This window comes from Pinus tabuliformis, chromosome 6 (genome assembly GCF_031772625.1).
Source record: "Pinus tabuliformis cultivar Carrire ecotype Pingquan chromosome 6, CPIR1, whole genome shotgun sequence".
In the NCBI taxonomy this organism is placed as follows: domain Eukaryota; kingdom Viridiplantae; phylum Streptophyta; class Pinopsida; order Pinales; family Pinaceae; genus Pinus; species Pinus tabuliformis.
The window spans coordinates 385,702,525-385,719,803 of record NC_142292.1 but is presented as its reverse complement, the minus strand read 5'-3'; the positions used below and the strand labels follow the sequence as shown (position 1 = coordinate 385,719,803).

General features: G+C 37.7%; 1 protein-coding gene across 1 annotated transcript; it reads left to right on the top strand.

The window, feature by feature from the left end:
- The first annotated feature begins 15,014 nt into the window (after positions 1 to 15,014).
- Positions 15,015 to 17,052, top strand: LOC149258932 (KDEL-tailed cysteine endopeptidase CEP1-like). Its single transcript, XM_089442532.1, has 2 exons — positions 15,015 to 15,196; positions 16,671 to 17,052. Exons 1-2 carry the CDS (start codon positions 15,015 to 15,017, stop codon positions 17,050 to 17,052), a joined length of 564 nt encoding a protein of 187 aa, XP_089298658.1.
- Positions 17,053 to 17,279: the final 227 nt, after the last annotated feature.

Below are 17,279 nucleotides of genomic sequence, written 5' to 3'. Positions count from 1 at the left end.
TAAGTATGGCCTGTGGTCTATGGGTTGCTACAATGCACAAATCATATTTGTGTGCTATAACTCCTATCTCTCTTGGCTATCTTTACTAATCTATGGAACAAAATGGTCTCAAAAGAATGGAATGCCTCTTCCTCCTAGTGGCCCGATTATAACACAGCCTAACAACCTACTAGAGGTTGATTTTGACTACATCAACTCTTAACTAGAGTTAGAATATAGACTCTTCGAGAGTATTTTACATCACAAACACGTGGCTAGACCCTTTTCCATGAATAATTGGGGTTAACATAGCATCCTCCCGAATTGTAGGTGTGAAAACAAGAAGGTCAAGTTCTTAGAGGCATAAGTTTTGCATACAGATTCTGATTGACATGCTTCTTGCGTTGTTGGAAATATCTCCGTGTGTAGAATAGCATGAAATGGTGTCGCACTAGAGCATAACTTTTTTACCCCCTAAAAACATCATTTGATGCCTCAAAATGCTCCCAGAAGGCTTCAAACCTCGTTTTGCCAAATTAGGTCTCGCCAGTAAAAATGGTCCCATGAGTTGATTCCTCGACTTTCTCCACTCTAAATCGATTGATATGGATGAAAAACAATATAATGATCCAATCTATATCATTATTAGACACATGACACTATGATTTTTTCACCTTATTATGGGTTCATTTGTTCCCATCTATGTGGGCATATGGACATCATTTTCACACGGAGGATGTTGATGATGGACGCATGACACAAGAATGTGGAGTGGAAGTCAAGTTCATTCAATCTAGTTGTGCTAGCCACCGCAATAAAAACCTAATACAAGGCACGTTAGGTTACGCCGAAAATATACAAGAGATCATTGAAGTCGACTTCTCTTCATTCCAATGTGTTATTTTTAGGTGCAAGTGATGGGACACCTTTGATCTGAATAATGTAAAGGAATATCATGATAATGGGTTGATATGTCTCAACTCTAGAAATATGTGGCATGAAGCTAGGGAACCTTATGTTTTCCCTAAACACTACAACCATGTGTTTTTTTACCCAAATGTGTTGGATAGGGATTGGTGGTTCATATTAAGACACGACCCTAGATCAAAACATATTTTTGAGAACAACAATGTTATCATGCCAAGAGAGGAAGATAATGTTGAAAATGGAGCAAGAAAGTCTCAATTTTGATTTTTGTCTTAATCAAATTGAAGAAATTTGAAATTCCACATCAACAGACAACTTGGAGGAGCTAACTAAGATGACATGGCTCTTGTCACTTAGTTAAGAACAGTCAATTCGAGTTAATGAGTTGAATTTCAGTTTACTTGAGTTGATTCCTAAAAAATAGAAGTCTATCTCAGTTAATTCGAGTTAGGGACATGAACTTTAGTAAATTTTAGGAGCCTAGGTCGAGTTAATTTTTGTTGTTGCAATTTAATTAAGTTAAATTGAGTTATGGTCAGTTAAACTAGTTCTAACTATTGGAGGAACTAATGGAAGGTAAAATTTTGGATGTGGAACTTCAACCACACGGAGTGATCATCCAGATAACTAATAAAGCAACCTAAATTAGCTCATGCATGCAGAGAATTTGAGTTAGCTAGTTGAGATGGAGATTCCAAGGTAGTGTAATATCAGTTGTAGCATATTCCAATGTGTACAGGTGGTGCATACAGTCAAAGGAAGGACCTAAATTAATTGCATAATCCAATTAAGGGAATTTCCTAATTAATAGGGTCATAATTCCTCAAGGAACAACGCAAGTAAATAGGAGCTTGGAGGGCTTGAAATTGGCTAAGTGTTGGCCAAAGTTAGTCATTCAGACAGAGGGATAGATTGTATACTTGCAGGGCGTTCTCAAGCTTGAGAAAGCATATGTATTAAATCTTTGTTCTCTTATTAATGCAATATAGATAGTAAAGGGTTTTGAGCAGTTGCTTTTTGTTAGATAAATCTTTGTGCATGTGTGATGTTTCCTTTTAAATGTCTATTATTTGTGATCTATATGGTGAATTAACTTTTGCGGATTAGTAGAGTAGCTTCAAGTCTTGTGATTTAGTAAATTTCATGAGAAGTTTTGAATCTACACATTAATTTCTACATGGTATCAGAGTTGGAATCACTGCAGAGCAAAGATTTTGAAGTTGTCATTTCAGGAGGAGCTTATTTACAAGATCAATTCTTCATAGCTAGAAGGATGGATTTCTATGGACTAAGGCTCAACTATTCCGTTGAGGGAAGCTCGAATTATGTTGCTTGGAAGGATTGCATGGAGGCAGTGCTGGAAGATAATGGGTTGAAAGAATTCATTAATAATGATATTTTGAAACCAACAACATTTGATGCTCAAGATCTAGCAGAATGGAAGAAGTGTGTGGCCAAGGTGAGGAGAATCATATTGGAGGGAGTAAAAGACCATATTGTCTCTAATATCCATGGGAAAGAGACATTATATGCAATGTGGTAGGCATTGATAGATCTATTCCAAAATAGTAGTGACCACATGAAGTTGGCGCTCAAGGACAAACTTGAAATATCAAGATGCAGAAGAACGAGACCATTCCATAGTACCTGAGTGGGTTCACAAAATGTCATGATGAAATTGGTCAAGTTGGTGTTATTGTATAAGATGATTATTTGGTAAGCCTAACCCTTTTAGGCCTTCCTAAGAGTTGGCACAACTACCGAGGTTCAGTAAAAGGGAGGGAGAAACTATGGAATTGGGAACGCATATGGTCTTATTTGGTACAAGAGAGAATAAGGTGGAATACTGGATATGGGACTTCATCCAAGGGTGAGGATGAGGAGAAATTTTCCTTGTCTAGAAAGGAAAAGAAAAGGAAAGCGAATAAATCCCAATCCAAAGCAGAATCTAGTCAAGGGGGTAAGAAGAAGACTTGTCCATAATCAAGTGCTTTCACTGTCATCAATTCAGGCACTAGGCCACGAAGTGTCCACACAAAAAGACAAGCAAGAAGACATCGGGAGGAGAAGCACGTGAAGCTTTGGCTTCACAGTTCGAGATTAAATTCACTCTCATTGCATGCATGGCCATCACGGTGATGGGAAGCATGTGGTACCTAGACAACAGTGCCTCTTTCTATATGACGACGAATATATATATATATATATATATATATATATATATATATATATATATATATATATATATATATATATATATATATATATATATATATATATATATATATATATATATATATATATATATATTTTTAGTGATTTGGAGGACAAGGATATCCAGATGCACATTGATATGGGAGATGATGGAAGGTACAACATGACCAGGATTGGTACAATCAACTTTCAGAGGGATTCAGGATCCCCTCTCAGGCTTAAGGATGTGATGTTTGTTCTAGGTCTAAAGAAGAATGTTGTCCTCATTACAGTTTCATAAGACCATGGTTACGATGTAATCTTCGGCAAAGGAAATAAATTCACGAGACACATAGCCATGGGACAAGGTAAGTATATTGGGTTTTGAGTGAAAAACATGTATGAACTTGAGGTAGAATATGCATGAAAAGCCTTAAGGATCAAGGCAGAGACTGGAGATGTGGTGGTTGAGAGGAATCATGATTTACCTCTCAACATGAAACCTCAGAAGAAGCCTCAGGAAATTGTGGAGCAACTGGAAATGGAGAAGCAGACAGGAGGCAGAGTGGATACATTCACTTAATCAGAGACCTCCAACAGGGGGAGAGTTCAATCTAAGTGGGTAGAGGGAGCACATGCAGCCATACCTCCAGGTGTGAGGTGGGGCGATGTGAAGCCCTAGTCCAAGAGTTGCAGAAATTTGGGTAGGATCCAGTGAGGTGTTCTCCTCATGGATCATTACCTTGCTCTGGGGGGCCACAATATTTAGTAGCAGGAGTATCAATGTCATCCAAATACTGAGGAGTTTAGAGGAGTGTTGATAGTAGAGCAGGAGGCTCAGTAGCAGATTCAACAAGAGCACAATTTTTCCTAGTAAATAGTTGCAGAAAAAGTTGATTCAGTTTGTTTTTTTAATGCTTCTATTGACGGTGCTAGAAATTTGTCAACCAAGGCATCTTCCCGATGTGAAGTACCAATTAGACCTCACACCATTTGGTGTAGGATCCCCATTCGGAATATCAACCCAATTTCCATATATCTCAAATGTATGCCTTGGATCTAACTGTCATCTCGAGAGAGGAATGTAATGGTGTCTTCGAAAAAAAGGTAGGTGTGCCTGGTGAGTGTTCAACTTTAAATGTATCAAGGTTCCTATATTGTGGAGAGGGGAGAAAAGTGAGCCTCTAAGTGATAGGTAGTAGTGCCACCCAAGAAGAGACACACATAGACCGAATGGATCCATCTAACATCTAGTAGAATAGTCCACAATGGATGCGATGGTCATTACAATCAACAAATGAAGAAAGGTGTGTCTAATATCATGCAAAATATTCCACATCAATGGGACATCAATAAAAACCATTAAAGCACATTCCCAATAATTTAAGTACTAAAATAACCGAAATATTTCAACTATATTAGCACATGTGAAAGCAAACATGAAATAAAACCATATGCAGAATAGTCTTACAAATATTCATAATCCATGCATAAAGAACGTGATGGCCCTGAAGGCTTTTGTCATTAAGTAAAATTTCCAATACGCATGTTTACAATATACATCACTAGCTCCAATAGTGGAACATTGGAGCCACTCCTTGCTTCTCAACGAACTAGCCTTATCTCTCTAATTCCTTGTGGGAGGAGCTAAGGTGAAAATTCCTTTGCTCATACAATGAGGGAGTATATATAACCAAGGGGTTATGCTTCCCCTCCTTGTGAATGTTTGACTACCCTCATGACTATTTGAATTCCCATGAATTTTCAGCTTACATGGCTCTCCATATTACATATGTGTCTTTTAGACTTCCACTTTACAATGAATACAATATACATGATCCACAATGATGTGTGGCATATGAAAACTCATGACAAGACATGACATGGCACCGTTGATATGAACTACTTGAATACTGTGGAAATTTCAAGACATTGTTGATGTTGTGAATGATGTATTCTTTAGAACGCTCTTGGCTTCCACCTCCTCATGGCTTGGTGATAGGAATCTTCAATGATCTCAAGTCTTGAGTTACGGTCATGAGTTGGTGTCCCTTTGCTTTGCCTTGATAGATCAACTTGCATGCTTAACTCTAGGAATTCATTTTGCATGTTCTCCTCTTTCATCGCCTTCTTCATCATCCCACCATCGCATGATAAGATACATGTATCTACAATTCACTCATGACGAGACGACATCAACCCAAAAAAACCTCCTAGCCTAAGATGACGCATTCTGATTGATGGACTGAGCCAAAACCAGGTAGCAGGGCGGAAAGGGGGGTTGAGTGACTACGCATTGCATAATTCCAACAACCAGGTTTGAGGCTTGAAGCATGAAACTACTCAATGCGCAGTTTAGGCTAGGCTAAGGGGCATATCTATGTATTTTTGGAAGCTAGTGGGACAGGTTGAAGGGATGGTCACTGTGGGAGAATTATGTGCAGTTCTAAGAGGTAAGGGAGGTTTTTCCACTGCGAGATTACGCAGTTCATAGGCTTGGGGGGGGGGGGAGCTTAGAGCTTGTGCTTGCACAAGCAGTTAAGGCCAGGCTGTCTGAGAGGATTGTGCAATTCTGAAGGTGAAGGTTGGGTCTTGGGCTCAAGAATTGTGTAGTGCAATAGTCGAAGGAGGAAGGAACTACCCATTGTGCATAATCAAAGGCCAAGGTCACAAATAGAGGACTTAAATTGCGCAATATGTAATCCAAGTAGGTCGGGTGAGGTCAAGGTGTTGGGTCGGGAAGCCTCTTTGGAAATGGTTAAGTGTTAGATGAATGAGTTTGATGTGTGAAGTGATAAAGATTCAACTGATATAACACTTAGAATTCTTGACGACTCAACAATATAGATCACCCATGACCCATAAACAATGCATTTTCCTGTGTGTGGCCACTCTATGACCAATTATGACAAGTGCGACACCATATATACACTTTATGATGACCGTGATGACACTTGTGCGACAATTCTCAAACTTTGTGAATGAGTGTGACAGGTGTTTGTATGGTTAGGAAAAATCATAAACACAAATATCGACCCTTGAAACCACCAGAATGATCTTTTACACTTGATGTGACAACCCACATGCAAAAAGACGACATTTTTCCTAAGTAACAAACAATACCAAAACACTCCAAAAATATATATGACATGAGCCTTAGTGTTTGCTAAAATATTGTACAAGACCAAGGAAGGCTCTAAAATTAAGCATAGGGAAAAATTTTGGAGGGTGTTCCAGCTGCTACAACACTTGGCGGCACACTGGTATAATTCCAACCTCTTTGTTTTGGTTAAATCTTTTGTGCAGGGCCTTGCTTATTCAGGGAGTATTGATTCATCATGCATATTACTTTGGCATTCCCAATTATCCCATGAACAGACATGTTCCCATCTATACCTTCTCAGTTGAACACAACATAAGATTCAACATAATCACAATGTTTTGAGTTGGGAAGGGTAGTATAGCTCGCGAGCTTAATATTTTCAGAGTATAATTTTTCATCTCTAGTGTTTCTCCATTGCCAACAGGCCTAGACAGTACCCCAGTGGAGTCATGTAGGAACACAAACATTGCTCTGCTGCTAGTGAGCCTGGACAATACCTCGACATAGTTTCTTGCTTCACCTCTTTACATCGGAAACCTTTCTCTTCTTTCGCCTTTATTTATTTATTTAAAGAGAACTGTGCATTGGAACTTATTTATTTTGGGGCAAAAGAGGGATCCCAGCTTATTGAGAGCAGAAGAGGTTTTTCCTTCAGAGAAGCATATAAATACCTCTGCTTTAGTCTTTCACGTTCAGATTTTTCCCCTTCTCCATTTCTACTGGTTGGATAAGTTTGAAGACACCAAAATAGAAAAAATGAGTATAGGCGTGAGGTTCCTGGACTAGACATGGGTTTAGGGTTGGACCAAAAATCTACTTATGAACTGATCGTATTTTCCACTTCATTGGCCAAAATATGTAACCAACACAAGGAAGACAGACAAAAGGTTAGCCAAATGTTGAAGTGTCACAAGACTCTTTATATTTCAGCCACACACATACTAATAAGCCACAACATTTCCAAGCACAACACTTATTCACACAATGAAAAAAAGAGAGACAAACAACAAGAAAGAGAAACAAAAGAAACAAAATGAAAGGAAAAACAATACACAACAAGGAACAAAATCAGAAGACAAATAAAAGAAGCTAAACCAAAGCATAATGCAAGAGAAAGTAAGAAAAGACAAGAGATACTGAAGAGAATAACATGCAATGGGTGCAAGAGAAGGAAACTAAGGTGCAGCTAATCCTACTCCTAAACTAACAACTAGGAGGTCAGGGTCACATATAATGGAATTTCCAGTGAAGCCACCGTAGTTGTTCCCGACCTGCATCCACAAAGATATGAACAATTAAAACAGATATAAAGTAATGTGCAACAAAAAATATAAAAACTTGAATAACTTGCACAAACAATTCAAGGCCTTGCATGTGTGCAGAAAGATATGTCACAACCAATAATTTCATCCAATCCACATTCGTAGCTCTCTAACGGAAACCATAATCAGACAAACCTCAAATAATTCTTGCGAATGCACATTCTTCTGTGTCATCCTGCTTAGAAAGCACAAGAAAAGGCCGATATATGTTTATTGCAATGGAGCTTGCTGAGTAAGATTGCTCCAACCATTCAGTGATTGGATCATAAGATACATGATGATCCTCTTGAAAACCATGAAATATTTGAAACGATGGATTTTCTATTAGAGGCACGGAATTAAAACGAGAATCATGTGAGAGAAAATAGATATGATCATATTCAGTAGTCATGTCAATACGGTGAGGACATAACATAACCATCAATAGAGACTGAAGTGCCTCAACCGCTTGACAAAAATCCGAATAGTAAGATGTTGAATGATGAAGATTGAAGGATGTAAAACAAGTTCCATTGGATATATAGGTGGGAGAATTATAACTTGAATGACATACATCAAAAACAGAATAACGATCATATGAGTTGAGTAAAGCATGAGAATCCCAAATTGTAATAAATGAAGATAAAACGATTTGAACATTTTTACGAATGCTCTGAATAATCAAACCAAGTTCCTCGCAAGCCAAATGTGACACAACATTTTCCTGTAAATGGTGATAACCTGTGCAAGAATCGTAATCATGAAAAGAATTTAGAAGGGATGTCATCACAACAAATACATGAAACCAATCAGGACATGGTGAACGGAGAAGAACTTGATTCGTGTGATAACTCATGCATTGATTATTACTCAAGAGGATCTCTGGTGTGATGAAGAGAAATATTTATGATATGATACTCGCAAGGAAAGCCATGAGCTTCTCATCATGAAATTAACCTAATAAGTATGATTCCTTAGCCAAATATGGTATTTGGAATTATCAACTTCGCAATTCAATGACTCTCTGAGAGATACACATTCCAAACCCGAGTTTGTTGAGAGAGATTGCATGAAGATGAATGAACTAAAAAAGATTCATGAATCCAGTCAGAAATAAAATCTTGGAGATTTGAAAAATCACATCGGAGGTACCAAACATTTCTCAACAATAAATTTTCATTGAGTGAAACCATTCAAAGAGAAGGATCATGCAGGAGAAACAGGATCTGACTTTTTTCAAGGGTCTTACCAGAGTCGTGAGATCCTGACATAACCATCAACGAAAGTTGAAGTGCCTTGACTCCTTGATAGGTCCCGGAACTTTCTAGAATTGTAAAATAACATTCTTAATATTGTACCAGAGTGTGCATAGTGTGAGGGTAGTTGTTACTACCGGTTTCAATAATCTCACTGCTCACTGGAAACCATATTTGTTACTGGTTTGACCAGATTATTCAACTGTAATAACCAACTTACTCAAATCGAAAGGTTCTTTTAATCGTGAATTCAAAGATAAATGAATTGAGGAATTTTTATGAGAAACATGATTTGAAGAGTTTTCTTCATGCAAATGAAGAGATGATGAGGGTTTGGAAGAGTATTCAAAGATTTGATTGTTTTCATTTGCTTCATGGATAATCTCACCAACTTGTGCCGATTGAGAGGTGAACTCATCAGATGATGGAATTGGAGAACATGGAGTACCCCTGCCGCAAGTGGATGCATCTCAGATGGTAGAGCACAAGGGATAGTGAGATGAAGAGGAAGTTTTGATAAACACATCTTCTTTAACTGAATCAGATTCTAGATCCAAAGTAAAATCTTCATGAGAAACCAAAAGATCAATTGATGCACCTAGGCATTCGTGATTGCATGCATCAATAAAGTCATCATCATTGGAATGGTTTTTGCCCCAAGCTACGAATTGATTGCATTTGATTCACTACCAAGATGATTAGATTGACAATCACCCAAGAAAGACAACAAATAATCTTGACATGGAGGATCTTGACAAAAATAAGGAAGATTGAGAACATCTTCGCCTTCTTGCTTCTATGCCTATGTAAAGTGACAACCTTGTATCTAATTGCAATTTGAACTAGCAACACGAAAATCAAGAGAGTGTGAAAGACCAACTGGTGGAGCAAATTGATCGAGTGGATCACAATAAAAAGATTCAAGGCATGTAGATGAGAGAGGATAACATGAATTCAGACTAGAGTTATGAACAATGAGATCATCTTATGGAATGGAGGAGTTAGTCTTCACCATAAGCTTCATGAGAGATTATGGAATTTCCTCCATTGAACCTGAATCATGAATAGAATAAGAATGAGAAGGTGGATTAGGAATTTGATTTGCAAGTTTTTTAACTTTATTGCTATCACACAGAGGCACCAACATCGGGAATGGAAAATGAGGAAGACAAGGCACAAAAGGAGTAGTGGATTCCTCCTATGAAATCATAGGTGTCTCATGATTCACAAGAGCTGCGGAAGTAGAAAAATCAGGGGGTTTAGGTTTGTCGTGTAAAGAGATAAGAACCAAGTGCTCAAACTTTTGTTTCAAGAAATCTTAATTCATGTCTTCTTTAGAAATTTCACAACAAAGGAGAAGGAATCAATTAGAAAAATCTCAACTGATTCATTAGGATTCTTTCTTAAGAGATTGATCTTTTACAAACATCTCGGTAATTATACCTGTCAAAGGCTTGATAGAGCTCCCTGAGGAACTTATGAAGGGTATGGATGGAAGCAGGTGGCAACATATGGCACCATCAATTAACATGGCCTTCAAGGGTGAGGAAGAAAGCACACAAGAAAATTTGCCATCATCGATTTCATAAGATTCACAAAATTTAAGAAAATAAAAAATGTGCTCAGTTATGGGTGTTCCATCCTCACCATCAAATTTTAATTGGAACAAGTGATCGAGAGGCTCATCAGGGATTGAAAATTGATAAATGGAAAAATTGGAGAAATACACCAGGAGTAAGATTTTTGTATGAGCCATTTTAGATAAGAGATTCAAATCATATACAATGGGTGTAGCTTATCATCTAGCCCTCCTTCTAGCGCTAATGTTGACAGTGCTGGAAATCCGACAACCAAGGGGACTCCCTAATGTGAAGTACCAATTTGATGTAGGAGCATCATGGTTCCAAATTTTGTACATTTAGTAGAATCTAGGGGGTCTTGTGTTTTCAAGGGAGTTGGTTCCCTAAGTATTTAATTAATGTAATTTTCAATGTTTTGAGTGATTTAGAATAGGATTTAATTAAATATTGTGAGGAATATTTGTAAATGTTCTTGAATGTAGGAGGACATGAGAGATTTAGGCTAGTTGAGATCTCATAAGGATTTTAGGGATCTAGAGGTCTAATATAGGATTTTGGTTGAGTAAAGAATGGAACTGGGAGAAGCTTTAGGAGAGATTGAGAGATTGTTGGATCTGAACTGAAATTAGTTCATATTTCTCTTTGTATATATTGTAAACATTTGAAGCATTCGAGAGGTTGGCCTGGGGCTGTAAATTGGGCCTTACGAGTATGGCTACTGGCCTATGTAATTATATTATGTTATATTAATGAAAATACAAAAACACAGTGTGTGTGAGGGTGAATAGATTATGTGTGCAATTTGTTTCTGAGTGAATCATAGACAGAGTATAAAACTGCATTAAACCATTAGTCAGCAGAAATAATATGATTTCTCTGTGTCGAGCGACATTGGTGAAACCTTCTGAAGTTTCCTTTGCGGAATCAATGTTGAGATGTTTGTTTAGGAATCTGTGTGTAAGGTGTATATATAAGTCGAGATCCTTATTGTAATGGTGGATGGATCAACCTGGAGTTAATTGTAGTTGCTATTAATGATGCCATACCTGCCTGAAATAATTGTTAGAGAGTTCGAATTTTTTTGAAGTTAGATGTTTCCAAGCAATATCTTATCGATTGTAACAAACCTCAAAACAATGGTTTCCAATCTGGAACTGTGAGTGAAGGATTCAAATTCATTATTGCTAATGGGGGAATTGATACAGAATCAGATTACCCTTACCAGGGCTGAGACCAACATGTGATGAGGAAAAATCGAGTCACAACATTGTAGCGATTGATGGGTACGAGGCTTTGGTTACCAGCCTTGATGGCCTTTTACAAGCGGTGGCTACTCGGCCTGTCAATGCGGGAGTCGATTCCTCCGGTGAAAATTTCAAGTTTTACAAAAGAGACATTGTGTCCAGAGACTATGGGTATGAAATGAATCACACCCTTTTAATATTTGGTTATGGCAGCGATTTCATTCTCGGAAAGAATTCATGGGGTTCTGGTGAGGAAGAATTGGGATACATCTTGCTTGATAGGAAAGCTGACATCCATGGATAGTGTGGGATCTACGATGATATTTATTACCCTACCAAATCTTCATAATAATATGTCCGGGATGAGATATTGCATCGATTTCGTTCAAAAAAGGTATTGGGACAAGTAAAGGCAAGGCAAGGCAAGGCCATGCACTGAATGAATAGAATAATGAAGCATTAATTTGGGTTTTGCGGCTGTATGGCTGCATCATTTGATATCAGAGCCCGTATTACAGTTTGACAGAGGAGTTGAGTAGTTTATGAAGTGTTTGACTCTATTGTGGTTTTAATTATTGAGAGAAGCGCACCATTTTGTGTTGCGCGTACTTCCTTGTTTATTCACAACGTTGTTGACATATTATGAATGCTATTGGAAGCATTGAGATCTTGGAGAAAGTGGATCATTGTTAACGGATGCCATTGTGGTAAAGCCATGCGAATTAGAAGAGTTTTTGTGCGTATATTTGGAGACCTATTGAAAGTGGCGAACAATGTGAAGGAGCGATCCATTGTGCATTGAGTTTTTCGATTTGCCATGATAAAAGTGTCTAGCGTGGAGGACTTGCGAGCATTTAGGACTTGCCTAAAATATTTATAACTTATACCAACGATTTTCATTTTCTACATAAGGAGAAGGAAGACAGTTATTCTGTGGGCAAGTTTTAAACCAGAGCAGGAGAATCCTGCGTATAGAGTTCTTCTATGTCTAAAGTTGAGAGAGAAAAGAAGAATCTCAAGTCTACTGTGAACCAATGTCGGGTTGTGGATGCATTTGAGGTATCCAAAGAGGAAAGCGATATTGTTGGAATATTGCCTGCGTTACATTTTCCAATTGGATATGTGTGCATTTGACATGCTGCAGGCACAACGATCTATTTTTATGAGATTTATCTACAAGTGTGATAGCCATCACCAAGCCACTTTTTGTTGTTGTCAATCATTATGTGCAGTATTGAACGTCGTGTAGATAATACCAAGTGCTGGAGTTTCGTAGTTGGTGTTGAAGTGCGAGAAGAGATAGCTGCAAGTCGACCACTTTGGCGTCGTTGATTTTATTCATGGGCCAACAACGGACAAGCACATCTTTTATTTTCTAGAAGAGACCAAATATTGGTATCATTGTAAATGTTGTTTAATCATCATTGAAAAGTCGCAAAGGAAAGAGCCATCGGTTGCAATTTTCAGGCAGTGATTTGGTAGGCGTGAAATTTAAAAGTTGAACTGTGTCTGTCAGTGCTTTTGATACTATTTGAAAAGTGTTACTACCAATTGCAAAGAGTACCCTGCGGGGTAATTACTGAGAAAATACGTGAAGAGTTGAAAGCATTATGCTTGACGGTGCGTGATGAAAGGTGTATCCCAATTTTTCCTGATTTAGATCAACTCACTGAATGGAAGAAATAGGAGCTTGACAGACCTTCATGTTAGTTTGAGGTTGTTGGTGGCCTGTTATCGGTGATCATTCTATCAACGTGTAATGTGGCCGTAGTTTGAAAGTCAAAATAGTGTGATGTTGATTACTGTCTACTTGTGGAGATCTATGTAAGGAGCTCCTCCATCAGGGTTTGTAGAAGACAAGCCAACCAAGAAGCAGATTGATTAAAGAGGTATGAAAGTTTGTTTGATGATTAGCAACAATTGAATGAGTGAAAATTTTAGCACAAGACTACAATAGTAAGACTGTGGGAAGAAATTTTGGAAGTTCTTGGAGTGTGGCAGAACCTTGAAGAATTCCAACAGAGGTTGGATAAGGAGGACAAGTGAATGTTCTCAAAAGAGAGTGAAATACTGCAGAAGCCAGAAGGAGCAAGGTGTTTCTCAGAGAGTGGTTCCAGAGGTAGAGAACCATAAGATACCAAGAGACCAGGCTCAGAAGGAAGCTTGCATTGGTATAAAGGTAGGTTTGAAGACTTACAAAGGAGAGGCTTGAGTGCAGTTAAGTGGACAAGGGAAGTTCACAAGAGAAGAGGTGAAGACAGGGACTATGGAAAGTCATTGCAGAGGTTCAGAGAAAATCCATAGAAGAAACAGAGGAAAGGATGTCAAGGCAAATGACATGACGAAGAAATGGAGTCAAGAGGAGCTTGACAAGGAGATTACTGAGTTAAAAGAACAACTCGATGTGTTAATGATGCTGCTAGAGGAAAATCAAAGACAAGGTTGGGTCTTGAGGAAAAAGACAGTGAAGTGGCCTAAGTTACAGAGAAGGCTACAATAGAGGCAAGTGAAGTGGATGGTGGAAAAACTCAAAGAAGATGAGTTGGAAATGGAAGTTTCCATTTGTGAAGTAGAACAGGGTGAAGTTCTGGGTGAAGATGAAGAATGGAGATCAGTTAAAGATCTCATGAACTATTGTGATAGTTCAAGGCAACATGAAGAAATGTGGACAAAGGTAGCAGAAGAGGCTATAAAGCCTTATATTTTTTAATCTAATAATTTTGATGTGTTTGCAGGTTTTGCAGAGGATTGGCAGTCTTTTGAAGCTGTCATAAAAATTGATGAAAGTCTGGATGAAAAGAAGGATGAAGAGTACCTCTCAGAAGATAAAAATTCTGAAGCAAAGTATGATGGAGGATGCCTCTTGAATGAGGAAAACATTGACTTGTTGCAGCAGAAAGAACTTATTGATGAATTGATATTTGGAGTTGTTACAAAACAGGGACAATTTCTTGTGGAAGAAGGAGATGAAGTTCAGCCTGAAGAGCTGATATGTGAAACATCAGTTGGGGTTGTTGAGCCTTATATTTTTCCAACTAACAATTGTTGTATGAATACAGGGATTATAAGTGCTAAAGAAGGACAGTTCTCAAATATTGTTACAGAGCATGGAGTTGATGAAGTATTGATTTTTGAAAGCATAAGGAGAGAACAAAAAATTATTTTTGTGGAGATGACTGAAATAGAATTGTCTATGGAAGACTCGGAGTGAATCACTGAGTAATAGTGATTATATAAAGGATGAAGCTAGAAATGAAGAGCATTGTGATAAAATTCTTGAGGAGATTGAATTTTTGGAGAAGTTTCTAAGAGAACATGGAAATAGAAAAGAAATGGATATATTAGTACTTGATAGTAGCAGAGGGTCTTTAATAGTCATGGAGATAGAAGAGTGTTTTAATTTACAAACCAATAGTTTGGTTATAGGAACAATGAATAGAATGAATGAGTTTGATGTTGTGATCGAAGATATTGAACAAAGGTTATTTGGAAATGAGATAAAATTTCAGAAGCAACAAGAGGGTAAGGATGTAAGGGTGGTAGTCAAGATCCAACAACTCCAAAGTGAAGGTAACCAGCAAAAGATTAAAGGAAAACTTGAAGAAGATACTATGTAAACTGAAAACATAGTGAAGGATCATTATTCCATCATGATGATAGGAAAAGTGGAGATAACCATGGAATTCGTTGAGGTAGTCAACAAAGAAGAAGGACTAAACTCTCATCAAAGGATCCATGAATGGGAGAAATAATTGGAGCTACTAGAGAAATGGTTGAAAGCACCAGTAGAGAAGAAAGAGCTTGATGAAGACTGCAAAGGATCTGCAGTAGAGGAAGAGAAAGAAGTCCAACAAGGAAATGAGTTGGACATAGAAATTGAATTGATGATGGAACTGATGAGAAAAGTGTCTCAAAGGGAGAAGACAATAGCAAGAAAGCAAAGCAGTAGCAGCAAGAAAAAGACAGCAACAGACTGTGAGAGCATAGCTAGTGGGGCAATGTAGCATAAAGTATGGAGACCTGGAGAATAGCAACGAATAACAACAACAACAACAAAACAACAGAAAGGAAGAGAGGTAGCCAAAGATAGAATACAGAACAAAGTCCAAGATCCAGGAGGACAACGATTGGAGGCACATGATCTGGAGATCATGATTATTTTCTACCTTGGGAGTCTAATGCGGGAGCATCATTGTTCCAAAATTTGTACATTTAGTAGAATCTAGGGTTCTTGTGCTTTCAAGGGAGTTGGTTCCCTAAGTATTTAATTAATGTAATTTTTAATGTTTTGAGTGATTTAGAATAGGATTTAATTAAATATTGTGAGGAATATTTGTAAATGTTATCAAATGTAGGAGGACATGAGCGATTTAGGCTAGTTGAGATCTCATAAGGATTTTGAGGGATCTAAAAGCCTAATATAGGATTTTTTTTTTTAGTAAAGAATGGAACTAGGAGAGGCTTTAGGAGAGATTGAGAGATTGTTGGATCTAAACTGAAATTAGTTCATATTTCTCTTTGTATATATTGTAAACATTTGAAGCATTTGGGAGGTTGGCCCGGGGCTGTAAATTGGGATTACGAGTATGGCTACTAGCCTATGTAATTATATTTTGTTATATTAATGAAAATACAAAAATACAATGTGCATGAGGGTGAATAGATTATGTGTGCAATTCATTTCTAAGTGAATCATGGGCAGAGTATAAAACTACATTAAACCATTGGTCAACAGAAATAATATGATTTCTCTATGTCGAGCGATATTGGTGAAACCTTCTGAAGTTTCACTTACAAGAATCAGTGTTGAGATGTTTGTTTAGGAATCTATGTGTAAGGTGTATATATAAGTCGAGATCCTTATTGTAATGGTAGATGGATCAGCCTAGGGATAATTTCAGTCACTATTGATGATGCTATATCTGCCTGAAATCATTGTTAGAGAGTTCAAATTTTGTGGAAGTTAGATGTTTCTGAGCAATAACTTATCGATTGTAACAAACCTAAAAACAATGGTTTCCAATCAGGAATTGTAAGTGAAGGATTAAAATTCATAATTACTAATGGGGGAATTGATCCTGAATTAGATTACCCTTACCAAGTCCGAGACCAACATGTGATGAGGAAAAATTGAGTCACAATCTTGTAGTGATTGATGGGTACGAGGCTCCGGTTACCAGCCTTGATGGCCTTTTACAAGCGGTGGCTACTCAGCCCGTCACTGCGGGAGTCGATTCCTCCGATGAAAATTTCAAGTTTTACAAAGGAGGCATTATGTCCGGAGACTATGGATATGAAATGAATCATTCCCTTTTAATATTTGGTTATGTCAGCGATTTCATTCTCGAAAAGGATTCATGGGGTTCTGGCAGGGAAGAATTTGGATACATCTTGCTTGACGAGAAAATTGACATGCATAGAAAGTGTGGGATCTACGATGATATTTATTACCCTACCAAATATTTGTAATAGTATGTCCGGGATGAGATATTGCATCGATTTCGTGAAAAAAAGGTATTGGGGAAAGTAAAGGCAAGGCAAGGCAACGCCATGCACTAAATGAAGAGAATAATGAAGCATTAATTTTGGTTTTGAAATTATATGTCTACATCACAATTAGACCTCACACCATTTGGTGTAGGAGCCCTATCTAAAATATCAACCTAGTTGCCATATATCTCAAATATATGCCTTGG

What these genes read in the sequence shown, in the direction of transcription:
- LOC149258932 (XM_089442532.1), top strand. Translation starts at nt 15,015, where the DNA reads ATGAATAGAATGAATGAGTTTGATGTTGTGATCGAAGATATTGAACAA. An exon ending in AAACTTGAAGAAGATACTAT is followed by an intron (nt 15,197 to 16,670) that starts GTAAACTGAAAA and finishes ATCCTGAATTAG; the next exon opens with ATTACCCTTACCAAGTCCGA.